Source organism: Apis florea, unplaced genomic scaffold (assembly GCF_048593485.1).
Source record: "Apis florea isolate Af1SG1 unplaced genomic scaffold, ASM4859348v1 contig_3772_pilon, whole genome shotgun sequence".
NCBI classification, from domain to species: Eukaryota; Metazoa; Arthropoda; class Insecta; order Hymenoptera; family Apidae; genus Apis; species Apis florea.
The window spans coordinates 3,202,743-3,229,960 of NW_028256845.1; the positions used below are offsets into that span (position 1 = coordinate 3,202,743).

At 40.6% G+C, this 27,218-nt stretch overlaps 1 protein-coding gene across 1 annotated transcript in view; it reads left to right on the top strand.

Annotated features, from left to right (window-relative positions):
• Positions 1-27,218, top strand: part of LOC100871724 (uncharacterized) — a 237,477-nt gene that overhangs the window by 161,448 nt on the left and 48,811 nt on the right. Inside the window, 1 exon segment of the mRNA XM_086915363.1 lies at positions 1,078-1,243. Within this exon segment, the coding sequence (XP_086771489.1) occupies positions 1,078-1,243 (166 nt within the window).

The window sequence follows — 27,218 nt, forward strand, 5'->3', positions numbered from 1 at the left end:
ACGAATCGCGAGAAAAATGTTGTCGCACGTGCACACACGGTTAAAATTCCAGCGACTTTGGTATATTTTCCTCGTGAAAAAGTAACGAGGCGAGGTGGAAATATTTTTTTCCACGCCATCGCGGTATCAACGCTCGCGTTTTCGCGTATCTGCGATTCGCGTTCGACGATCGAGACCTGTTTTTCACGCGGCCTCTTCGTTTTTCCTCGATCATCGGTGCCGCACTTGAACCCGTCGATGGCCGTCCAACCGCGCCCGCTCCATAACTTTCCACCGACGTTCGTGCGCGCTGTGTGTTTGGGGGGAGGCAAAGCGGCGCGCGATTAAATCGCGAACTGATATTGGCATACGGGGAAATTTACACCCCCGCGACCTGTTTCTCGAGCCGTGTTTCGCGGATTTTAATTGAACGCGCGCCTTTTCATCCGCCTCGAAAATTTCGTCTCGAGATAACGAATAATTTTGAGTCGCGATATTATCGTGACAGACGATAACAAACAATAAGTGGGAACACGGATTAGAAGTTATTTAATTTAAAATTCATTATTTATGGGGCGTTAAAAACAATTTGTACGATCTGAAGAAAAGAAAAAAGAAAAAGGATAAAGTTTATTATAAATGTTGAGACTACTATTCTTCCAATCTCTCTTAATTTAACGAAAAATTTCTTTTAAATTTTCTTCTCTTCGGTATAAGATAAAAAAGGATTTGGAGGAGAAATGGCCAGCAAAAAAAAAAAAAAATAATGTATTAAGCAAATCCTTGAGATTTCTTTTTCTGAAAAAATGTTGGGGAGCGAAATTAAATAAGGTAGATTGAATGAAAAGAATTTGAGAGAAAATGTTGCGTTAAAGTAACGTAGGATTTCTTAATGGATTTAGTGAACTCAACGTAAACAAAGTAAAGGAAACGAGGAAGGAAACGTTTGATGGAAACGTGAAACGTGAGTAAGATATTTCGTCGTGCATTTGTATCACGTTAAATTTGCACATATCCTTCCAGGATACAAATCCGTGGAAGATTAGGTTGAAACGTTCGTAACGTTTAATAGGCTCGTTTTGGTGCCTATACTTTCAGAATGCGACTGGGTTTACAAGGACACCGATTGCCTGGATGGATGCGTGTTGGCCAGCCCCGGATATCCTGGCCTATATCCACCCAACATTCGGTGCCTCTACTCGATTACTTCCGGTCCCCGGATGTCCATCGCGATTAACTTCACCGCTGTGCTTCTGCCCGAGAAGTGAGTACACCTATTAAAAGTACTTTTCATTGTGCCCCTCGTTTCAACCCTTTTCAACATTAACGGGAGAATGAATATTCCTTCTTAACACGATGGAAAGGAAAATTGAATATTTCCCTTTTCATCTTCTCGTAATACCTGGTTATAACACAGATTTTATATGAATTTTTAATTAAATTTGTTTTTATCTCGTTCGAAAGAACAAAGACGTTATTATTAACAATTTTAAACAAAAAGATTTGGATTATCTCAATCACTCGGTAATTCTTCAAACTTCGGTTTGTCGACCGAAAAGACTAGTTTCGAAACGATCGTAAATGGCCAAAATATTTGTACCCTACGAGTACCCTACAAACACTCGACGAGAGAAATTCCCATTCACCCCAATTCACACACCGCTTAAGTGTGTGTAACCACTACTTCAAACCTTGAAAAAAAAAAAAATAAAAATAAAAATAAATAAACCAAACTCTCGAGCGAAGTTATTCACTTCACAAAAAAAAAAAAAAAAAAAAGAAAAAAGAAAAAAAAATTGTATCGTCACCAAGCGTTGGAACACACATGTGGAACATCGTGTTTCGCTAGGCGGCTGTAATTCGAATGCGAATAGGATTTCGTGCAGCTAGGATTCGTTCTGGCGTTCGACACGTCCGCAAATATTTAAATAAGAATTTCTCTCGTTCGTTTCGCGAAAGATACGGCTGGAAGCGTCTTGCGTCGAGAGGCGGCCGCCCTCCTCGCGTGCAAACTGCACGCCATTTAATGTCGGGCGACGACGAAACCAATTTCGAACGTCGAGCACAATCCGCGAATGAAAGAGGAAAAACATGTTGCGTAGTAATCGCGAGTCGATACGCGTCTTTCCACGAGGGTTGCTGCTCACCGGTAGACACGGCTTGCCATTGCCTGAATCATCCCCTCGAGCGAAAAGAAACGCGCGAGAACTCGTGTTGTGTTATATATCGAGTTATCTTCCCCAACCCCTCCAGCGCCTTTCTCGCCTTCTTCCCCTCGAACGATTTCGAGCTCTCCTTTACTTTGCGGACAAGCTTTCGAGATCGAGGGTAGTTTTCCCTTTGTACCCAGCCCTGCGCGCTGTTTGTTTAGATTATTTCACGTGATGTGGAATTTTTCCTCCTTTGTTTCGTTGCGTTTAATTTGCTTTAGAATGAAGGGAAATAAATATAAATAAAGAAGGGAGGGAAAAAGGGAAGGATTTATTAAAATTCGGGGGGGCTTGTAAAGTGATAATTAAAATTAAGGAGATATTTATTGCCGCGCATCCTTGTTGTATGCTTTTAATGTAAACTGCAATGCGTAAGAAAGTTAAGATAACGAGTTCCATAAATAAGAAAATTATTATCGAAAATATTCCCTAATTTTTTCCTCGATTCGATCCAAAAAAAAAAAAAAAGAAACCGGAACAAATTTCCCCGAGATTAGATTGCTTCCCTGCTACGCCGTGTCTCTAATGGCACTATGGAACCCGACAAGGCGCGTTGCTTTCTAATTACGAAACATCGAAGGAGTGTGCACACACTCTCTCATGCATCTTCTGTTCGAAGCTGCTCGCGTGCGTACTCTTAACTAGTTTCGTATTTCATTACACCGTGAATATGTATAAAGCATCGTTTCTCGGTTCTCGTTACCGCTTGTTTTCGAACTTCGACAATTTACCGCGAACTGTAACTTCACTCCATTATACCCCTCGACCCCGTATATACATAGGAGCAAATATATATATGGTAATTCGAATAGAAGAGCGAATCTTGAGGATTGACTGGCTGCAACTTACTGAACGGAGACTATCAAATCACGGATCGTACGTCATTCTCCGGACGTAGCCTCGTGTCTAGCCTCGTTAATGGTATGCGCGTTGCTTCTTAATCTGGATCAATGATAGAGAGAGGATTACAGTCACAGTGGATCGATCGAAATTAATGGAGATCGTTCCTCGAAACTATTAATCCTACGGTCGCTCACGGAAATTTAATATTTAGACACGTATTATTAACGACGATTCGTGTACGACTTTATGCATGATCGATATTGGAGTGTCTGTCGTTTAGTTGATCGATTAGATTGCGTTTCGGATCTTCGATAAAATTGTTGTCGTAAGTCTTCGTATCAGATTCATAGCAACCTGTTCACAAATATTTTATATAAAATATATCCGTACCGCCTCGATGTCATCCTTTTGTCAACCTTCCATTTCCTAAAATTCTTTCAATTCTTAAAATTTGTTCCCAAGATCGAACACGAATCGTATGTAATTTAATTCGTTCAAGGCCTTGGAAGGAGTGTACGTTTGAACGTGAAACTCGACAAAGGATGGCGCGTAATTTCAACGTGGGGGAGGAGGTGTGAGTAGAGGAGGAGTGGGGAATAATCACGGCAGAGGAAAGCAAGCAGGGAGCGCTTTTTCCGCGTTCTTCATTGCCGCCGACTAGTTTTTTACCGCGCAGGGTGTACGAAAGCACTTCCATACGAGAGGGGCAGACGTCAAAAGTACACCGAGCACTTCCTCCCTTCTTTCGAGCCCCTTCTTTCTTCCTCTACCGTGGCCCCCTTTCACTTTCTCCATCCAGTCGGCCCGTTCTTTGCCGGTGGCGGGCAAACGTATTCAAAACCGGGCTGCAATCTGTCCGAACATTCTCGCGACAATTTTCAACCGGATGAAGCCCGGTGCTTTAACCGAGATATTCCTCTCCGACGAATGTTGCGTAAGCGTTAACTTTCGCTTTCCTTTTTTTCCTTTTTCTTTTTTAATTCCTTTGATCCAAAATCTCCACTCGCACTTTAAGCTTTTAATCGGCAGACATTGGATTGGAGAAATGCTATTTAATTTCGTTCAAAAATATTGATGAAAATATACGAGGGAATTGGATGAATTCGTTTGAACATGAATAAGAAATTGCTATATATAGGAATTGTAAAATTTCTTTCTTTTAAATATTAATTTTTAATCGATCGATTTATACGCCACGATTCGCTTAGATATTTCGTTAACTTCCATTTTGAAAATTTCTGAATATTTACCATTATTTCGACGAATTACTCGGGAATTCGATTCGCGACGAAAGCTAAATATTTTAAAAGACAAATTGTCAAAGCTTTGTACACTATCCGTAGTAATCGATTCCGGCAGACGCGCGTTTTCGAATAATTGAAATTTATTGACATCGGAATTGATTCCCCACGATTGTGAAAGATCAAAGCGCCACGTTGCCAATTCACCAAGGATATTTGAGTAGGAACAGGAGTGTCTGATCGTTCGGGATGTGAAACGCACGGCTAAATCGGATTTTGACTTCACAAGTAAGAGAGGATAACCCGCGAAATCGTTCTGCTTGGAACTTTCGCCTAAGGAATATCATTCGAAAAGTCGACGAAGAACGTCTTCCCTCGTTTCGTCTATATTTTGAAATCTTCCTCTTCCTCTAATCGTTATTTCAATTCGCTCTTGCAGATTTATTCGTTGAACACTTTGCAAAGAGTAGTTTAAAGAAGAAGAAGAAGAAGAGAGAAAACACTCGTCGATACGTAACCCATCCCCAAATATATATTTATGAGAGATACGTTCCCTTCGTAATAATAAATTTTCATAGAATATGCAATCCATTTTAATTCTCCTCCCCGCAAAGACAAACAACGACGTGTGCGTCAGAAAAATCCCCAAGAGGACGAAGCTTATTTCCCTCTGTGCAACGTGATCGAAATTCCGAACGGTCTCGCGCTCCTTCCCTCCATTCCCTCGAGTGGAACATCCGCGGGAAAAATAATAATAATTTCCCCTCGTGCCGACGATTTTCCTCGATCGCTCGAAAATTGCGCGAAAAACTCTCTCGACCAACGAAAAGTTTTTCCTCGATTGTCTTCAACTTTTCTCGCAATAACCGGACAACTTTTTTTTCTTGTGGCATGCTAATTGAAACGAAGGGTGGGGAGAAAAAAGAATTCGAGAAAAGATGTGAAACGAACGAACGAACGAATGACTGCGTCAGTTTCGAACGACGATTAATCGTATACGTTGGATGGAAATTTCTAACAACTGGAAACTGATTTCGCAGGCAATATCGCCGTTTTTTTTTTTTTTTTCTCTCTTTATCCTCGCGAGACTATCGATTCCTGCAGGAAATGGAAATCGAGATGCACGAAAGGGAGGAAGATGCATTTTTAAAAATCATGATTATTATCGAAAATTATTTGCCCAATCGAGGTTGGTTTCGTTAAAATTTCCCTGGAAACGGATATTTATTTGCGATATTACATATAATTTCAACGAGAGAGATAAACGTTAGCTCGAAATGATCGCGGCCGAGACTCGTTATCGCGAGGAGTGATAACTGCGAGATTAAGCGGCGATAAAAGAGAGAGAGAGAGAGAGAAAAGAATTAAATATGTGGTCGACTAATTACGAAAGTTCTGCAAGCTCACAGGTTGTCTATTAACATTAACCGGCTCGAAAACGGATATATACACGAGTTACGTTAATTATCCACGGAGACCGTTTACCTCGTCCAGAATCCTGTTTGAACCGAAATACGCGCCACACGCTTATGGAAATTAACGAGCGTCGTTGATCGACCTTCTTCCGTGAAAAATCGTTTCACGGATTATTTCACCTTTCTCCTTTCACTCTTACTCGATACGACTCGAAAATCGTCATCGTTTAAGAGTGCAACAATTTTCAAACTTTTGGAACAGCTAACTTTCATCAAAAAGATAAAGAAACGAAAGATTCTCTGTGCCAATTTCAATTCAAGTTAAATTCGCAGTTTCGATCGAATTAATTTCTCTTCAGAAGCAGAAACAGGATCCTCGGCTCGAGGGAGGACAATATGTTCCACGCGTTGTAACCATTTCGATCCTCCCTCCGTTTCGGTATGTAAACCGGCATCCGGATAACGGGCGGGTAACTTGCTCGAACATCTCATAGGGATCAGCCTTAAAGGATTCAAGGTGGCCGTCTCGGCCTCGTTCCGATTCATTATTCACCGCCTTACTTTCGCCCCCCTAACCGTTTCAAAGACGCTGATCGCTCCACACCCCGGTGAATTCGCACGGAGAACGGGTTGCTCGAGATAAAAGTCGGGAGGAGAGGAGAGAGAAAGGAGTCACTGCCTTCATCCATGCAAACGTCCAAATTATTCCAACTACCCAGCCACCGAGGCAGCGATTTCTTGGACACCCCTCTCTTTTCTTTTTTCTTTTTATATATATATATATATATCTCTTATCTTAGCGTCCCACAAATTCTTTTCTCTATTATTCCAGTTTACTATCGTTTCTTCGATACACTGGCATAGGGTTTCTCTTCGTAGCTTTGGATTTATCTTTCAATGAGAAACATGCGGGGACGGAATGTTTTGCGAATTGTTTTTTTAATTTTATCTCGCTCGGTTCGATCGGCTTTGATGATTAAGTTCGTGAACAATTAGTGATTAATCAGTTTTATCGCCGAATTATTATGCGGTTACGTTCGATATGTTCCTCCTAGGAGAGTTCAGAATTGTGTATATTACTCTTATCATCGCGTTATCCTGCATGACTCGACTTGCAGATCGACGGATTTCTATTATTCATGATCGTGTTAAAGATTTTCGATGCATTTCTTCTAGCTTCGTGTGTTGTTGGCAATGACAGATATGTTGATTATGAGCATTGAACAGGAGAAAATTTAGTTTCTCTTTGGTGGTTCGTATACGAGTTGGTTTAATCGATCAGAGGATCGACGAATAAACGATTCTTTCGATGAATTACCAACACGTCGTTAGATTGATGAACGCCTCGCAGATATGTTGATTATGAGCATTGAACAGGAGAAAATTTAGTTTCTCTTTGGTGGTTCGTATACGAGTTGGTTTAATCGATGAATTACCAACACGTCGTTAGATTGTTGATGAACGCCTCGCATCAGGAAGCTGGTAACGGTTTCGACAAATTTTCGTGTGGCACACGTCGAATATACGACTCGATCCATCGATTCGAGGACATTCGATTCGACTGGTTTTTATTAAATCTCTTGTCAATAACGGGATACATAGAACGTTCCAAAAGCTTTGTGTTATTAACCATCCCATCTATCTGTCATCGGTGTCATAAAATCTGCACGCGATTCCGTCGAATCGCGACTTTTTACCGATCCCCTTCGATCCATAATATCTCTCCAACAACCTTAACCGCTCCACACCGGTAAATTCTATTTCAAAAATTTTTGAAATGAAAAACTCTCCAAGCATCGAAAAAGCATCGAAATGGATTTATTAGAAAAGATATCCTAGGATGTCTCCATCGCTCGATCCTTCCCCGTATATACTCCGTTCGCCGTTTTAACATTCAGAAAATCTTTTCTCCCGCGTAAGAAAATTCGTAACAAGGAAAATTTCACCGGTTCGGGAAAAAATTCGAAGTGACGAAGAGTCGATGATGGATGCGTAGAAAAAAGCGAAATAACGTCTTTAGCGATACCCCTCCTCGGCTGGAATTTAATAAGAGCCGCATAAAGTTAGGGCGAAGCTCTCCCGTTTATTCGAGAACGACGCTTCCCACACCTGGAAGCCTCCGCCTGGAATATGTGTGTGTGTGTCCTCGCGCCACGTAAAATACAGGGAATAAAGGAGGGAAGGAGGAAGTTGAAAGCTTTTGTGACTCCCCATCCGGAGTCGCGCGACCAAGCTTCTGGTGCACACGCTATATTGGCCGACGTCGTGTACGCCTGCGGACCCGCAACGCTTTTCTTGCCGGGAAAACTGCGTTTGCGTATCTTCGTGGCGGCGGGTGCAACGGTGGCGCATTAACCCGAGAAGGTGAAAGACGATTTCTTGCGAAATTTATCCTCCTCGCCTGCTCGTGGCTTCGTTATTCCACGTCTCTGTTCGTCCAAGATTTTTCGCCTTTATTCGCCCTTTATGCTTGGATAATCTTTGGGTTTCGCGCTCGAGCAATTTCTATCTTTTCGTTGTCTTTAATAGTTATAGTTATAGCTTCGTCGAGAAGTTGGTGGAAAGATAATTACGAGGAAGAAATGTTTCTCTCTCTCTCTCTCTCTTTTTGCTATATTAAGAAGGCAAAGTTAACGTTGAGTTTTTTTTCTTTCGGGTTTAAACAACGTTCTTGCTCGTTTTTTTTTTTCTTTCTTTCTTTCTTTTGCTATGATTCTCGTGTTAATTATATGGTATAGTTAGCAGAAGAAAGTTCTTTAATGCGACGCAAGGGATATCGTTGGACGAAGATATGGATAAACAAGTGGAATCATCTTTAAAAGATGGCAGAAATTATGAATATACCGGCCGAAACTTGGATAATGTTAAAACGGAAAGAGGAGAAATCTTGTTAACGCGAGTTAAAGCAGGTAGAGAAGATTACGGCCAAGAGACGGTGAATATATTGCAAATATTTTTAATTAAATGCTTCCGCGAGGTATTTTTACGCGCGAGGCATTTTGTGCAAGTCGAAAAATGTAATAACGGCCGAGATCTGTTTATCGAGAAAGCGACGCTATAAACAGGCAAACGTGTCCTTTCTCTTTTCTCTTTCTTTTTTCTTTTTTTTTTTTTTTTCCCCCTCGCGATGAACGAAAATTTCGCCCTCCATAAAAAGTGGTTGCAAAGCGGTGAATTTACATTCGCGTTATTAACGGATGCGTTTTCGTTTCGACGCGACACCACGTGGAAGGTTAATTAAATCAACCGGAGCGACGTGTTTCGGTAATTAATGAAGTGTCACGAAAATCGAACTGTATACAGATACAGTTGTGGAGGAGGAGTCTGACGCGCGCAATTTTCCCGATAAAATCAAGTTACACGCGAAACGGTCCGCTACAGACGCCATTGCAAAAATTGGAAATCATTTCACACGATGCGTTATCCTCTTAATCGACCTGTAATTATGTTATTATGTGTTTGTGCATCGTTCAATATCATCGAATTGCTCTTTTTCCTTTCTCTTTCTCTTAATAATAAAATTGGAAGAAAATTGTTCTTGGAAAGCTCCTAGCCTGATAACTTTCAATTCCACCGTTTATAATTCTTCTAAGAAATATCAACGTCAACGTTGAAGAATAGAGAAAAAAATGAAAAAACATTCGAGCAGGTCGTAATGAGTAGCCGACGAATATTCACAGCAACCTGGTGAAAGTTTCGCCGGAAGCTCAATTATCGCCCAATCTCGCCTGCCGTGTTGTGCAAACGTCGTTGCAAACATCGTAACGAAACGTCACGCTGTAGACGAGATTATTACGGGGATTGCACAATTCCGCGTGGACGCTTGAGCATCCATGGAACGTCGAACTTTTCCACGACGACTTTTCTCGTTCTCCGCGCGACACACGTCATTTCTAGCTCCCTGCGTGATACGTGCACAAACGTGTGGAAGATAATTCCGCGAGCGAATAAGAAAACGGGGGCTGTGAACACAGATAAATTTGTTCCTTCATTTTCCTGCCGCGTAAAAGGTATTGTTCAATTTGTCGAGAAATTTTTATCCAACTGAAGCAGAAATTGATGAGATGAGAGAATCGCTAGGGTTGTTTGGAGAAATTTGATGGATGATAATTTTCGTCCAGAATTGATTTACTTACATTTATTTTAACATTGTTATTATTTTTATCGTTTTATTTTCGCACGAACAATTTTTGTACATTCGAGAGGATTTCCATTCGATGATAAATTATAATAAATTAACGCGCGATTCAATGAAAACACAGCAACGATATACCAAGTGGATTCCTTTTTATTCTTTCTCTTTTAAACAAATCGCATCTCTTCCTTTCCGTCCAGAATGGAATAACCTACGATCTATGAACGAATTTTCTTCCAAAATTCATCCATTCCCCTCTAATTCACCTACCAGCAGCCACAAAATTCCACTCTTCCGACATCTCTATACATCCAATTGACTTTCCCCGACACGATGAACAACCCCTTTGTACCAAGTTCCGCTCTAATCGCTCGAAACGGAATAAACCGTCGCATTGTGCGGAGGCCAAAGAGAAGCCAGAGGCTCGTCTCGAAAAGTCCTTATACGCGGCGACCGCCGCAAAAGAGGGTTATACAATGCTTTGATGCTCTCTCTCTCTCTCTCTCTCTCTCTCTTCCCCTGCATATGTGTGCGTCACGTATTCACCTCTGTGTACGAAACGAAAAAGAGATTGCACGCTCGTCCTCGTCCACGTAACCGAATATAATTGGCCGTACAACGAACGCCATTACCCGGTCTGTCCGCGAATTTCCAACCCTCCCTCCCTCCCTCCCTCCCCCCCTCCGTTCTTTCAACGGCGGTTGAAAAATTTCGCGAACACGTTGCCTCCTCCATCGTTTTCACCGGCGTTTTAATCTGCGAAATGAATTCTTGATGGCCACCACGACGACTCGAGCGGGGGCCGTAAATCGGGCGCCGCCAGAAACTAGAAACCGTTTCCTCCTCCAACGTGTCGTTCTTCAATCCTCTCCTCTCTCTCTCTCCCTCCCTCCCTCCCTCCCTCCCCCTCCGTCCTGTAAATCGTTTCCCGACCAACGAATTTTCCCGACCCGGCGCGATTTATCGCGGCCGTTAAATCTCCACGACTTACCAACCTCCCCCCCCCCCCCCCCCCCCCCCCGTTTTTCATCGCTCGTAAGGGGCTTCGACGCTCGTGGATATTTAATCAAGCCGACGGCGGCATCGATTCCGCCGTTTGCGATTTAATAACGACAACTCGGGGAGGGGAGGGAGATTCGATACCCGCGTTGCGTAACTCGGATCTGGGAGGTGAAGGACGAGGAGGAGGGTGTCTTCGACGATCGATGCGCGAAGGAATTATCGCATCGTTCGGGATGGAAGAATATTTGTTTTGTTCAGGAACACTTCTCTAGCTTTTATATAGGAAATGTTAAGTAGAAGAATTTGTGTATGAATCGTTTCGAGAAGAGCGAAAGTTCTCGATTTTTATATGGGAAATGTTGAGTAATTTTGTCGAAGTACGGGCGAGTTATTGAATCAAGATTTTCGATTAGATTGGGTTAGGATTAGGATTGGGAAGAAATAAATGTGTAAAGAGATTCGAGAAGGAGGAAGTGATTGGACGCTTTTGCTGCGTTTATCCGAATTTTATTCGAAAAAATTTAATCGGGACGATATATTCGGAATTTGTGAGGAATGTAATAACGATAGGGAGAGGGCGGGGGAGGGAGAAAGTGGTGGGGAAATTTTGTTGTCCCGTCATAATTGACTTCCGTTGACACGTGTCCGTTTACGAATACAGCAATTTGAAAGCGTTTCGCATTTTCAACGTTCCGGCTTCTTGTCCCCATTAACGCGTCAATTTTCCGGCCATCGATCGTGAATGGTTTTCGGTTTAAAATTGGCCGGGTATACACGGGACACGACGGGTGGCGAGTCGAAGCCGATTTTCAAAGCATTTAATTATTCGAATAATTTATTCGCTCTCGCGGAAACACAGTGTCGGCCAGGCGAAAATAAGCTCGTTCATTATTTCGATAAGCCGCAACAGGATGTTTGGCGAAATTTACCAAACTGGACCCCGTGTAAAATCGAAGAAAATTTCCGGCCATCGAACCGCGGATAAACCGAAAATTCTAACAGGAAAAGTTATAATTTAACCACGTTTTACGATGCAAATTACGATCCACGTACACTAACTCTCTTAAGTTTGCGAGTACCATATTCTTAAAATCACAAATCTCAACACGACATTGTACATTCAGAATCTTCATCGTTGTTAAAGTATACTCATAACTCATAAAAATATAATACTTGTATCCACGTACAAGTGGCATTCTATCATCCTACCGTCTTTCGTGTGTGTATATAAACAAATGTATCATTTACAAATGCAGGAATAATTAAAATAAAATGGCGGGCTACGTACGACACCGTGCATTCACCGTAAATTCTCGATCATTCGTTCAAGAATATTCAAGTTTGACCCAGTGACCAAATTTCCGAAATCTCGACGATATTCGTTTATTTACCCGGCCGTATTCAAAATTAACGATTGGGGGGAGGGAAATGGTGGCGATATCCCGACAGTGCAATCAAACGAGCATCATCAAACTTTTCTGCCGATGTAATAACAGCTGACAATCTCTGGATTTTGCAATAACCACGGTGTAGTAGTTCGTTTTAAATGGTACGCAATCCAGAGATTAAACGCTTTATCCGCACGCCCTCTCGTCCACAGTTTCATAATTTCTTTCTTTTTCGAAACGGTGCACCGCCGAAAATATAGTATCATAGAAGGCGGCAGCGCGTGGAATAAAACGGCAGCTCTGGTGAAAATTTTTCTGATGAATATGAAAATATAACAATAATAAAAATCGGATCTGTATCCAACTTGATTCAAATATACCTGTTTCGATTTAACCGCTATCGATCGATAGACGATATTTAATCCCATTTGAATAAATTAAACGATTCGTTTAATGATCCATAAAAGTCTAAACAATAAACGAAATGTATAGAAAATACGTGATGGAAATGAAATCTGAAATCAATCTATATCGGGTGTTTCAAACTGCTTTTTTCGCAGAGATATTATTCGTTTAGAGAATACGAATCGATCACGAAAAAAAAAAAAAAAAAAAAAATTCGAAAAATAATCCTCTCTCGAACCTTTATACTTCCATTTATAACGTGATAATAAATATCACGTACGTAGAATCTGATGAATCGACGTTTTTAGAAACTAGAAACTAGCGCGTTCCATTGCTTCTTTAAATCATCCGGCAGCGCGTATTAAAAAAGAGGAGGAGGGGGAGAAAAAGGTGGAGGGAAAGGGAAGGAACGTATATTTGACGTATACGGGAATCGAACCAACTCCCTTTCAGAGAAACATTGCACCGATATGAACGGCGTAACTTTCCATTACGAATCCAACCGCATTTTTCCGTGGCCGATATAAATCAAGTCGAGGCATGGTTAAACAAACTGTGGCGATTTTCGCGTGGCTCGAAACTCTGGCTCAAAAATTTGACTGGGGAAAAAAAAAAAAAAAAAAAAAAGGAGCGCGCACACAACGAGAAGGGCGAGAAAAATGTAGGAACGGAGTTGCACGTTCGATGCGCAAACAAAAATACAAACATAAATTCCAACTCGCGTCCAACTCTGATACACTGATCAAAATCTTGCGCAAAGGTTGGAAAAGGAAAATTTATGCAGTTATTTTGCTCGGCCGTGAATTTCCAGACCTATCGATCCCTCCACCCTTCGCGTTCGCTCGTCGCCTGCTAATATCGTTCGACTACTAAAATTGAATCGACGTGTTCTGCTATTGCATACACGATTTCGTGTATAACGATTGCACAACGGTTAAATGTAAAATAAAGCGCGACAATCAACAAATTAACGTTTGGAAATAACAGAGAATATATAAGTGAATAAATTAAGACTGCGAACAAACAGGGGAGGGGCAGAATAGATGAACGAGAAAATGTGTACGGATAACTTATGGGTTGACAAATTGAAGCAAACAAATAATAAACGAACAAATTACGAATTTGAATAAATCGAATGTAAATAAACAACGAGTCTTGAATATGGATGAATTGATGATAAGCAAACGATTTAAAAACGCAAATTATGGATACGAATCGATGAAAAATCGTCGATCATTTTCATCAAAAAAAAAAAAAAATGAACTTGACTCATATCTCCCAGTCTTCACAACTCAACAAATTTGGACCTCTTGACCTCTTTTTCACCCTTTTTCGTTGTGTAGAGCAAACGAGGAACCCAAAGAAAGGAGCGTGGCGATTCTGCCACCAACTCTTATAACTTAATCCCACCATTTCATCCCCTCTCTCGCGATTCCCTCGTAAGGAAAGGATATAATCCGTTAACCTTGGTCCAACACGAGGCGTACGAGAGGCCGCCATATTGCGACGTTTATACGACACTGATCCATCGCAAGTTGCGGTCACTTGGCCATACATACATGGAACATCACGATGTTACTTGACCGTGTTTGTGGACGTTTGTGGATATATCTTCTTCGTGGCAACCGTGCCAAACTCTCCACGCTTCGAGGATCGAATGTTAAGCGAGCTATCGTGTTCGCCTCGATGTTAGTCTCATTTGCCCGTTGTCCGACAATGGATCCCTGTCTGGACGATGAATAAGCGGTCTCGACGGTTTGTTTCGTGAATTCTGCGCCTCGACTTCTCCTCGACTCGATCCTCGATTAATCAAGGTGAATTTTCATCATCCTTCAAACAGATTTTCCTTCTGGAGAATTAAAGATATTATTATTCGAAACGATTGTCGTTGGTTCTTTTCTTCTATTTCGAGATTAGAATTTCTTTCTTATACTACATCTCTATTTTCCTTCTCTCTATCATCAATTTCTTAACGAATAGAAATAATTTCGTTATTCAATAACGAAAAATCAAATTCATCTTTGCTAAAACTAATTTCATTACACGTATTCTACGCTTGCAAAACTTTGAAAGTAATATTTCTATCGCGACGACTGTCAAACTCGGATCAATGACAATATAGTTCGATAGAATATTATTCTACGCTTTATAAGATTATAAAGAGCTTAGGAATCTATTCGTGAAGCAATATTTTAAAAAAATCAAACGTAAATAAATATTGTCGCCGTTCGAACTGCCGTATCGATCCGAACAGTCACCTCTCGAGTTATCGAATCGAATGGTCTCTCGAAAGTCGTCATTGAAGCGTAAAGAGTTACCAAACGAAGTCTCGCGATTCAACTCAATTTTAACAAGACATTTCCGACGAAAAGAATATTAATTCGTCGTCGAGTCAAAATTGTTCGGTGACGGTAATAGAATAAGAAATTTAGGTTGTCGCACATTGTTAATTTATCGCGAAAAAAAACGTTTTCTCACGCGTGAAAAGATTGGCGTAACGAAAATCGAGTTTTGAACAAAAGATTCGAAGCAGGTGCTTGCACAAGTATGGAATCGAGCGCAAAACGATCCTATTATTTAAATGAATACGTCCGCTAAACTGTTGAGAAAACTGGCATTCTTTCTGAAACTTGCCAGGCAAACTAGTAAAACTGACATAATAATGTGAGGATAAATGTGAAAATTCTTACGGAAGAAATTATACGAGTGAAATACAGCTATAGAAGTTTTTCCTCTCGTCATTGATTCCGACCGAACTTTGTCAATTAAAGAAGAAAGTTCGTAGTGAAAATTTTATCTCGATGCGAAATGAGTGGAAAGATAGATCGGATACCTCGAAATGATCGAATTTTAATAAAATAAAAACTAAATTTTAAAACTTACTTATTGGCTATTCTTGAAAGAATTATATTTGTCGATATAAAAATATCATATGACGTGTAATACTTAAAAATTAAACGACGTGTGTAAGGATCTGGAGGGGAAGGGAAAAATGTCACGTATTTGCGAAACCGGCATTTGTAATATTCAACGGTTTCGTATAAAATTACGCGAAAATTACGATGCACGATCCGTTGAAAAATATATGCATCCTGCCATTTTGAAAAGAAAAGAAAAGAGAAAAAGGTCTCTGAAGTAAAATATCAAATTTTATACGGCAGATTGTTTTATTCAAACGAGGATTCAAATTCCGAAAGAAACTCGAAACCTCTCCCTCCTTCTCAATTCTAGATACATTTCGCGTGAATGATGAAACGAAGCAATTTCTTACCCTTGCGAAATCAGGGGTGGTGAGTGTTCGCTGATTCATTAAAATAATCGGTTAAAATTAATTTATTAGCAATAATTTGTAAATAATAATCGAACATAACATAATAACTCGTAATTTTAATAGGCAATCGCATTGGGCAAATTGGCCAATCCTTCGTTACACATTTGCGTGTAATAGCTAGAAAATTAATTTTCCCATAATTGGCCTAGTATTCGCGTAATTAATAAGCGATCGGGTAAATTCGAGTTAATAAGAGTAGAACGCGGGGGTTAATTAATATATTGAAAAAAGAAATAAATAAATAAATAAACGAGGGGGAAAAGAGGAGAGGAAACATTTATTAATCCACGAATTATTTCGAACCGACCGTGTTACACGTTAATTACGAAGCTAACAGCTTTGAATATTAATCATTTTAATAACCACGTACGAGTGGTGCTTATTACATAAAATATATATATATATATATATCGCGCTTCGCAGCAATGTTGGCGTGTTGTTGTAATTCGTGATTCATCAGGGGGATGGACGCGCTTTTCGTAAAAAAATTTATTGCACGTATTAATATACATGCATCGCTAATTGATTAATTAACTGGGCCTCGACATTCGCCTGTTATTACACTTTTCCATTCCGTTCGATATCTTTCGATCGATTATTTGTTACATCTCGCGAATCACGCGTCATTTCTAAAACTTTCTCCCTCGATTTCCGTATCATTTCCCCTCCTTCCTGTTAAAATTTTTTCCTAAAACCCTTCTTGAAAAAGGGAAAACAAAAAAAGAAAAAGTAAAAGTCTCTTCATCTATCGACGAAAACGAGAGATTTAATCCGCCGCAAACTGGAATTTTTAACTCGGGGAAAGGTATCGGGTCGATCACCGCACGAATCGAAACAATCGTGATCCTTTAAACGCGGCCCCAAAGAGCGCCGATAAAAGCGATTTTAAAAAATACCCCCTTGGGTTGGCCTCCAATACCTGTTTACCTTTAATATCCCCTGTTACGCCAAGAACAACGGCCCCGGCCTCGTTAAAACGTATCGCTGCCTCGCGCAATTACGTTCTCGCCGTGGAAAGAAACGGGGCGGAGAGAGGTGGCGGAACAACGGAACTAGCGAGAGGTGGGACGGTGTGGAGGTGGAACGGAAGAGGATGGGGAGGCGAAAAAAAAAAAAAAAAGGAAAAACGAGAGGGCAAGCCACGGGGCATTGGCAATAATCCGGCCACTCGGCGATATCGCGAACGCCTCTGCTCCCCTCGTTGGATGGTTTGCATTACCATGGTCGGGGGAACGAGAATATCGTCGGATCCAATTATTCCCCGCAAGAAGAAAATATCTATGAGGAGGAAGAGGAAGAGGAAGAAACTGGCGGTTGATAATCGGGCTACTTTGCATTCCTCCACGAGGCGACGATTGAGAAGGGCGGAGGAGGAATATCGGGTCTAGCCGGACAAAGCTGGTAAAAATGCGCGCCAGAAGGAGATGCTTGAAGCGGGGAAAGAGGAGGAGGATTAAGAAGGGTGATGAAACAGCTGCAAGAAGTCGGTGATAAAGGCGGCGAGAGTGGTGGTGGTTGGTAGTTCGGTTATTTAAATCGTCGCGACGGCTGATTGGTCAAAGCAATGTAAATGCTCGTTTCGTTCCACCGTGTGCCGCCACCCACGGCGACAATTTCGCTAATGCGAAATCTCACCTGAGGGCCCGATTTCAAGGGTGACGAGAGAGAGGGAGATCTCCCTCGAGGAAGGGGGAACGAGTTCATCAGGGGTCCTTTCCAGAACCCTTCGGCTCCTTTCATCCCTCTCTCGCTCTCTGTCTCTCTTCTCTGCCTCTTCTTCCACTCTGCTTTTCCCTCTGACGCTCCTCTCTCTTCCATTCCATCTTTTCGTGGTCGAGAGGGAGGAGGAAGAAGAGAGCGAGACGTTAGACGCGCCGTCCTCCTCCTTCTCCTCCTCGTCGAGTTCTCAAGACGTATTGATTTATATCTCTGACACCCCATGGAAAAGAGATAAGACGGCCAGAGTAACGAGATAACACCGTGGATTCTTCTTCCCTTGCAATCTTTCGCAGCGATAACTTGTGCTTCGACGCGCCTACGCGGAGAAAACGACCCTTGAAATCGGATACGTAAATGTCGCGCGTGTTAACGTGATCCGAATCACCGTGCCGGAGTCTACAGCCCCCGCATTTGCTCGCGTTGCTTTTTGATTGCGATTGGCGGAGAAAGAGGGAGAAAGCTTCTATTTCTTCCCTCGAATTAATTTCTTATTGCACACTCCGATATCGTGAATCGCTCGACATTTGCGTATAATAAGAACGCGTAAGCTATTTACAAGGAGGCGGAAAGAAGATAGGAGCATACGCTCTTTACTTTAAAACAGGACTTATTTTAACTTATCTATTTAATTTCGAGATCGCCACCGATTTGCTTTAGTTTAAATTGAGTTTAACGAATTAATAATTTTTGTACGTGTTTCATTAAGGAGGAAATTCGGTGCACCAGAAATTTACGATATCCTCATCGATCACGATCCCAAGCGAATTTTTCCTCTAATTCGCAGAAAACGGGTAACCCGAGCTCCGTGAAATATGCATCTTTTCCCGCGGTCATCGGTGCAGACAAGCTGAAAACCGCAGCGGGGTCCACCGCTTCGTGGACCTGGTTACCCCCGGCGCCGCAGAATTAATTAACACGCGGCCCCTTTGCGGGTGTGGTTTAGTTAAGCGGCGGCAGAGGCGGAAAATCTTTTGAAAATAATCCGAAGATGTAGCCGGAGGGGTTTTTTAATAAGCCGCCTAGGGGATGTATCGAAGGAAATGATGGAAGAGAGACCGTTATTAGCCGCCGCCGCCGCCGCGTTCATCCCCTCCCCTTTCTCCTCGTTCCACCGCCAAGTTTTTCGTCTATCAACCGACCGAGAAAATTTTATTAAGATCGTAAGTGGTGTGCCTGCCAACCAACCGCCGCCAACTTGTGTTACGTAATTGAAGATTGATCGCGAGACGATGAAAAGCAAGTAATCTAGGGAAGAGAAAGGGAGGGGAAAAGGGAGGAAAAAAAAAGAAAAAGATGAATCCTTCTCATCGAGGACAAGGTAAATCTTCGTCCACGAGACATTTGAGAATTCCGGGGAAAGCAATCCGCGCGCGTGGAATGGAAAATGCGGAGGGACGAGGGGGAGCAGAGTCGAGATTTATCTCTGCTAAATTCAAGGAAGGGGTAACGTCTCGTCCCGTCTCGCTTCGCGCGATACGAATCTTTTTTTTAATTTTTTATTCTAACATTTCGTTTCTTCGGATTTTAATTTCGAGGAATCCTTTCTTTTTTCTTTCTCTCTCTCTCTCTCTCTCTCTTTCCTTTTTTATAGATTAGAATAGATTGCAATCAAAAATTTATCCGTTTATCGAAATTCGTGGAGAATTGTCCTCGTCTTGTGTCATACGATACAGTCAGATTATTTTATGGGTAAACGATCGATAAATTCTTTTTTCATAGATTACATGCTATCGATTACGAAGATCCTTGGTATGGAGGATTGAAAATTATAGCGGTGTCAATCGATAATAAATGAAACTATGTTATAATTTCGCATTATTTTGTCTAGTATAGATTATTTCGATATATATAGTTAATTAAGTTAATTAAATTAAAGCCAAATTTCTGAAAACAACTCCCTCGTGACTCGTGCCGCTACGATTCTCAACATTCATGTAAGTCTTGCACGAATTCGAGTAACAAACGTATCAATTTTCGTTAACAAAACAGGACTAAGATCAAGATTATCGGATAAGAGGTTTGCGGTTTTTCATAAATTACGATTCAAACCCGAACTTTAAACTTAATTAGGGATTAATCAAGCAGATTGAAAACGTTTTAATCTGCTCGATTGCTTTTCCACGGGGGACAATCGCAAAGTGATACCGTTACCTACGCAATCTGTAACGATTTGGTCTAATTCGGTTGAATCCTGGATAGGGAAGCCATCCAGATAATGAGTTCGAGTACAACTAGAGCGTGGTATGGAGGAAATCTCGGCCGGGGATACCGGCAAACCAGAGATGACACGAGAGTGTTCTTTCCGGAAACCGACCCTCCGCGACTTCCTCTTTAATACTATCGAATCTTTTCAGTGCCATTGGAACGAAGAAACGTTCGAAACCGGTGCCTCGATTGAGAATAATGGAAAAAGAAAGGGAGGATTTCTTTTCGATCGCTTACTCGATGAACTTTTTTTTTTTTCTCTCTCTCTTAAACAAAATGTTTCTTAATCGTGTTTAATCTCATTTGTACTTTAAGCTCAATCTTCTACGATTTTTAAAATTATTATTTTTACGTTATCAAAGTTTCAATTTTTTTTTTATCTGAAAGTAATTATTATGCTTTATTTCTTTTATCTGTTCAAGAACATTATTTCAAGTTCAAAAATATATTTTTATGCTTAGAAATTTTGGAATACTTATTATCTTTCACACACAAGATTTCACATTGTACGATTTATAAAATTATCCTTCATTTTAAAATTGCGAAAATAGGATTAAGAATGTGGGTTTAAAAGCGTGAAAAAGTGGATATCGAAACTTTTTCTTTACACTTTTTCCGAGCTTGTTTTGTTTGTACAGTTGGAATTTTTAATAAAATAAATTTACACGCTTACTAACACGAATAAAAATGTCAATAGATCAAATATAAGTAATCGAACCATGTAGCAATGATATTTTTATAATATTCCAAGTTTCGTTATTTTTTTCCATTGATTCTTTTTTTTTTTTTTTTTTTAATTTTAATTTTAAACAGTGCAAACGCTGAAATTGATAGAATTGACGTGATAGAATTTTATCAACCGTCCACAACTTGGATAAATTTAAATATTTACGCTCGATTGTCATCGTAGATTTTTCTGGAAATTTTTTTATTCGACGAGATACAGGATGATGAAAATATACAAATTCATAATTTGATTGTTATTAACTGTGAATTTGATATAACATTACCGACCGTGTTTATCGAACTTAAATAAAAAAAAAATTTTGCTTGCACACACACACAAGCATGAAACACAACTTTACTGAAACTGAAAACACAATGCCTCGTTGAATTGTAAAAAGTTACTAATTCGTTCCCGCTTTAAAATTCATTCGCTAGTTTTATTCTAGTGTCATTTATAAAAATATAAAAAAATCTGAAACAAAAATTTTATTCTAATTCAATTTTTTATTTTAATTCAAGTACATATATATATATATATGTTTCTCGTTTTTTTTAAATCGAACGAAATCCAATATTTGACCTTTACCCGAAGAGTAAATTTAATATATAAAAGCAGTTAACCGGATATTATCTCCATTCTCCAATTTTTTCATATATTAAAAAAAAAAAAACACATTTTCACCGTATTCAAAATTTAACGAATTTTATTTGAAAAAATAATTCTCCCAAACGATTCTCGCATTATCACACTCAATTTGTACAAGCATCATCTCACATTTTTAGATACTGAATATAACTATTCAAGTTATATACTAATCTCTCCCCCCCCCTTTTTTTTAACTGCTTCTCTTTCAACACTTTTCTTTTCAATCTCTTTTAAAGATCCTCTCACCCTTGAAACGCCTAACAACGATCGATCAATCGTTACAAACAATCGTTTCCTTTCTTCCATTCAAACTCGTACAAACTCCTCCTTTTCAATCTCTCTCTATCTTTTCTCGCTTCTTCGAAATCAGCAACAAGTAGCGGAGAATCACTGCTCGCTTCGAATCACAACGCCGATGGCGTTCACTCGCGGCCAAGTTGAATTTGTTCGGCGAGATTACGCGTTGGTTTACAGCCATCACTACGGGGCCCGTGCAACAAGAGAGAGTTGGTGGAGCAAAGCCGTTAATTCGTACGTGTTGGTGTCAGCCAAGAACGGATAAGTGCGGAAGATATATATCTCCATTTAAGCGGAGATGGGACTTACTCGTTAAAACCAGACCTTACATACCAGCCCGTGCTCTCTTAATAAATTCTTCGCTTTGAGCACTGGCCGTGGCTGTGCGGAATTATATTTCGAATCGATCACGCCAGCGTTTCTTTATCGTCCGCGATCTCAAACAGGGAAATTCTTCGCTTCGTTGTAATTTAAATGGCCGTCGTTAATGTCAAAGGGGATTCAAAACGATGAGCTGGGGAATAAGGAAGCTTGACCAAAAGAGCAAGCGTGATTTTGTCGAAAAAGAATTGGAAAGAATAATACTAATTGGATTAACGTCGTTGGAAATTGGATGGTGGGTTATGAGACAGAAATTACGAGATCGATAATTGAGTTAGAGAATTCAGTGTTTAAAGTTTAACTGCTCTCTTAAGGAGAACTTGGATGATTGTTATGCATATTAAGAGAGGAAGAGTTAATCTTGTATAGTTATAAGACTCTCGTTCCAATCCAATATCGTTACTTGTAATTTTTCCGCCAAACTTTTGAAAATTTTTGAAAGATCGAGTTTGATCCTTTTTCGATACAAATAACGCCAATCAAAATATCTTTCACCTTACCACGACTCGAAATGGAATTTCAAGCGTTCCACCCTCGCGCGATCTCTCACGTGAAGAATAAATTCGCGAAAAATAAAGAGGCCACGAGTGAATCCATTTACATGGGTGACTCCCGCGAGGGGAGGACACCGTTTAATACGTTTCGAGCGTTCGGCCGATCAATCTCGTGGCGCGCTACTAACCGGATTGATTTTGCCGCGATGCTACGTGAAACGAATGGCTGAGTTTTGCCCGGCTGCTTGCGGCCATCGACACCGCCATACCTAATACGCGCACGTCCGCAAAATGCAACACGGGTGGAGGGACCGTCCAAGTTTCTCTTCCACCTCTGCGTAATCCATCATAATCCCATTTTGATTCTCGACGGCCGTGATTAGGCGATGTAATGGCGGCGTATAATATCGCACGCGCTCTCGGCAATGCTCTTGATAAACAAGAAAATCGGACACCGCGCCGTCCCACTAATTCAATTAGGGGGCGCAAGTTACGGCTGATTATTATGCTTCGATACGAATACACGAGATCATCCCATCCACCGAAGTGATTTAATGGATTCAAGGGAAGACGTAACGGTGGAAGTAGTAACGCGTTTTATTTGAATGAAAGGTCGTTTATTTTTTATTTAGCGCAAGCTTTGACGACAACGCTTTGAAAGAATGGGAAGGAATTATCGATGGTGTAATTTAATGTCAAAGATTCTCACCAGTACAGTACAGTTGATCTGTAAAACTAAGAATAAGTGGCTCGTATCACACCGTTGAAGAAAAATTGTTAAAGAGGAGGATTCGATTGAAAATACGAAACTCGGACATCGGAATCATCAACGGCTAAGTGGATTCTGGCTTCTCGCAAACAATCTCGCGAGGCAAAGCCTCATAATCCTTTATGATCTCGATTAATGCCGAGAAACATTACACACGGATTAGGGTGGCCCGTTAATTATTCGAGCTAAATTAAAGCGATAATGAAGTTAACCCAAATTAGAATAAATCGTCTCGACCGTAATTCGTCCAGGCGTTAAGTAAGAAAACTTATTCCTCCAAATTGCGAATGTAAGATGCTAATTCTGTCTGTGTATTTCCAACTCTAACGTATTCCTCCATCTTGTCCAAACTTTTGTTTAAATCCGCCACGATTTTAAACGAATAAGAGTATCGTCGATATTCAATAAATATACAATGACAATAAATTCTAAAACCAAATATTACTTCGATAAATCACAAATTAACAGCGGCCAATTCGAAGGCCTCCAACTCTCGTCGAGCCTCTTTAAAGTCGATGAGATCGCTCTATCTCTTCGGCACGATACAGAAAGAACGAAATGAAAGCCAAATCCAACGTAACTCGCGCACGAAAATTACACCATCCCTCCCCCCTTGAGTTATTCACAGAAACACAACTCCAAATTTTTTTTCCGCCGATTTTTCGAAACCAAACAAGCGCCTAGTCCTTTTTTTTTTTATTTATTTTATTTTATTACCGCTCATAACGCTCGAAATATAATGAAGCTGCCCACCGTTGATAACGAATTTATATTTATTGGACGGGATCCTCGAGTTTGTTCGGAAATAAATATTTACCGGTTGTGGTGGTGGACACCAGTGAAAAAAAAAAAAATGGAAATATTGCGCACAGGCTAGGGACGAGATTAATCGAGACACGGCTCGTTTGTTGATCGCTCCGCGTTGTCAAATGGCGGAGATCATCGTTATCGATTCGATTGTGATTCGAGCGGATTCGAGCATCACGGTTACATGAGAAATCGTATCGTTATCGTCCATTTCTCGTGCTTTTGGAATCGTTGGTTTTTCGTGATTTGGTTAAATGGAGGATCGATGAAAGAACGATGAAAACGGGGAAGGGTTATTTGTTTGAAAACGAGAAGTTTCGTTAAAGATTTGGTTTAACGTTTCGAGCAATATCTGTTTGTTTCGCGAAGGCTTATTTTACGAGGCTGTTTTACGACGACGATATTAGCTTATTTTCCATAATGCCGTCGCGATTTCAACGATAAACCACGTTGGCAAAGCCACTTGGGGTTTAGTGTATCTCCGTGATTACACTCCGTTTCACAAGATCGCTTAATTTTAATTTATATTCCTTGTAAACGAATTTCAAAAATCATATAAAATTAACTCTCTTAATCGTGCTTCACGTTCTTCATCGTAGCCTGATACTACAATACCTGGTACTACATAAGAACATCCGTTTGGAATATTTATGTCGATCTTACCATCTTGGAGGATTGACTCCGTTTCACACGAGGAAGATTAATTTTAATTCATATCCTTTGTAAACGAACTTCAAAAACTTCATGTAAAATTAGCTCTTTTAATCTTCACGTTCTTCCCAAGTCGTCGTAGCCTGATATTGCGATAATAAGAAGGGGACATCCGTTTGGAATATTTATAAGCCGTGTCGATCTTACCATCTTGGAGGATTGACTCCAATTTCACACGAAGAAGATCGCTTAATTTTTTAATTCATACTCTTTGTAAACGAGCTTAATCTTCACGTTGTTCCCAAGTCATCGTAGCTTGATACCACGATAATACGAAGGAGGAAACGGATGGACGTCCGTTTGGAATATCTGTGTCGATCAATTACCATCTTGGAAGGATCCTCCTCGATTCCCCCTCGTCACACGTCAGAGATGTGTTCCTCACGGTTCGCCGAACATGGAACCACGGATGCGATTATACGAATTATACGAGGATGGTAATTAACTAATAATAAGCGGATGCTGGATCCGTGGTTTCGAGGCTGAAGAGGGACGATTGTTAGGGGTGGAAACGATCCTAAGCAGTGGTGATTAATGCGTTACGATGAGGAGGCGGCGGGTAAGAATCGCTTCGAGCAATAATTCATCCACCGGCTGTAACCGGTCATAAATTATACACCGTATTTTCCGACCAACCGTGCAAGTCTGAAATACGATGGTGTATCGTTAGCTGGGACAATTAACTGGGCCGGTTTAAAGAGTTTTTAAGTATTATTCGAAAGATCATATCTTGGTATAACCCGATAAATCATAATTATGGCTTTGGATTGTGACTTTTAACTTCCGTTCTAGATATCGAATCGTTATCAACTCTCTCGATTAGTGGGTGAATTACACAGATTAGCAGATTCTGAAATTAAATACGAGTGTATTATGATGGAAGACGTAGAATTTCTTAGAGAAGTGTTCGAGAAGCAATCCTGGATATCATCGATCGTATCGCTCGTCGCATCATCTATTGACTTATTCTACTTGTCAAAAGCATAAAGATTACCATTCGTTTGAATTCTTTACTGCAATGGTGGATTCAAAGTTTAATAGTTGAAATTACGAACAAGATACTTAGATAATTTATTGTTCGAAACGATAATAATAGTCGGAAATAATCGTAATGCCAAACTGCCAGTTATATACGAATAAATGTTAAGTAATTACTTAAAGTAACTTTAAGTCGAGATTTTTAAGTAGTTAGAAACTTTCTCAACGGGTTAATGTCCAGCAGAATGACCGAATCAATCTCGATCGGTCTAAAAGTTCGAACGAAGTAAATAACAATCTGATTATTATTTCTCGACAAATTTGTTTTAGAAGCTTTTCAACTAAGTTCCGTGAAGTTCCTTCCACGTACCCTTCCCGTTCTGTAAACACGCTCACACCACGTGGACAAACAACCAATAACGCAGATCAAATGCGGAATCGTGTAGCATACATTTCCGAAGTAATTAGGGATACCGATATCGACGATAGTCATCAAAAACCCATCCCCTCCTCGAGATAATCGATTCTCCCGCGGGAGAAGTTGGCGGAAGGAAGCGTTCGTTCGATCGTCCAAGTGTGGAGCAAAGGCCTCTGATCGAAACTCGTGCAAAGCGGTTCGAAACGATGAAAATATTCGATCGTGTTTAATCCGCGTTGAGAATCCGCGTGCATTTGCACTCTCTCTCTCTCTCTCTCTTCGTTATCTATCTATTTCTCGACTTTATTTCAAGCCAAACGGAGGGCGTCGAGACTGAAAAACCTTGGGCAGCTCGCACGTCCGCCGGATGTTTCATTAAATTAAGAGACGGCCGAATAGGAACGCGATAAGAATTCCACTTGGATCGTTTAACGACCACGATAGCCCAGTTCACGTCTTGTCCCCCCTCCTCGTTTCTTTCCGCTCGTTTCTTTCACGGCGGGGAAGAGAAATCTGATTTCTCTTCGGGGCGAGGGATGTCTTTATTTTCTCTCTTGCTTTGTCGTCGAGTTGAGCAAACGGGGGTTGTAGTTCGTGCAAATAAGATAAGATTTTAGATTTTAATTTGGCGAAAATGGATGGGTAGTTTTTAGTATTCCGAACAGGTTCCTCGCGAGTTACGCTCTGTTGCAAGGAGTTGTTGCGATGTGTAAAATAGGGATTTGTATTTTATTTTTTTTTCTTAGGAAGAGCGAGGAATACTTGCTAGCCCAGATACAGAAGACGTTCTCTTTCTCTTCCGGTTTGAATTTATTGTACGCGTGGAAATCGATCGCGATTTTTCACAAGGAGGGAGAGGAGGACAAGAGGGTTTCAACAAGTTATATCACGATATAAAACAACTCGTCAGCTAACTTTCCACATGATTTCCACGTCGCCATTTTTTCCGTTCGCGACTTCTTCTTCTGCAAGTCAACTTGTTTCAACTTTCATCCCCGTCCAACTTTCCACGAGGAAATTTTTTCCCCCTCCTAAAATCGTTTAATCTTGGAGAGCAGCACACGGTATCGAACGAACCATGACGTTCCCCCAATTTTCTATCCGGCTCGCAAATGCTA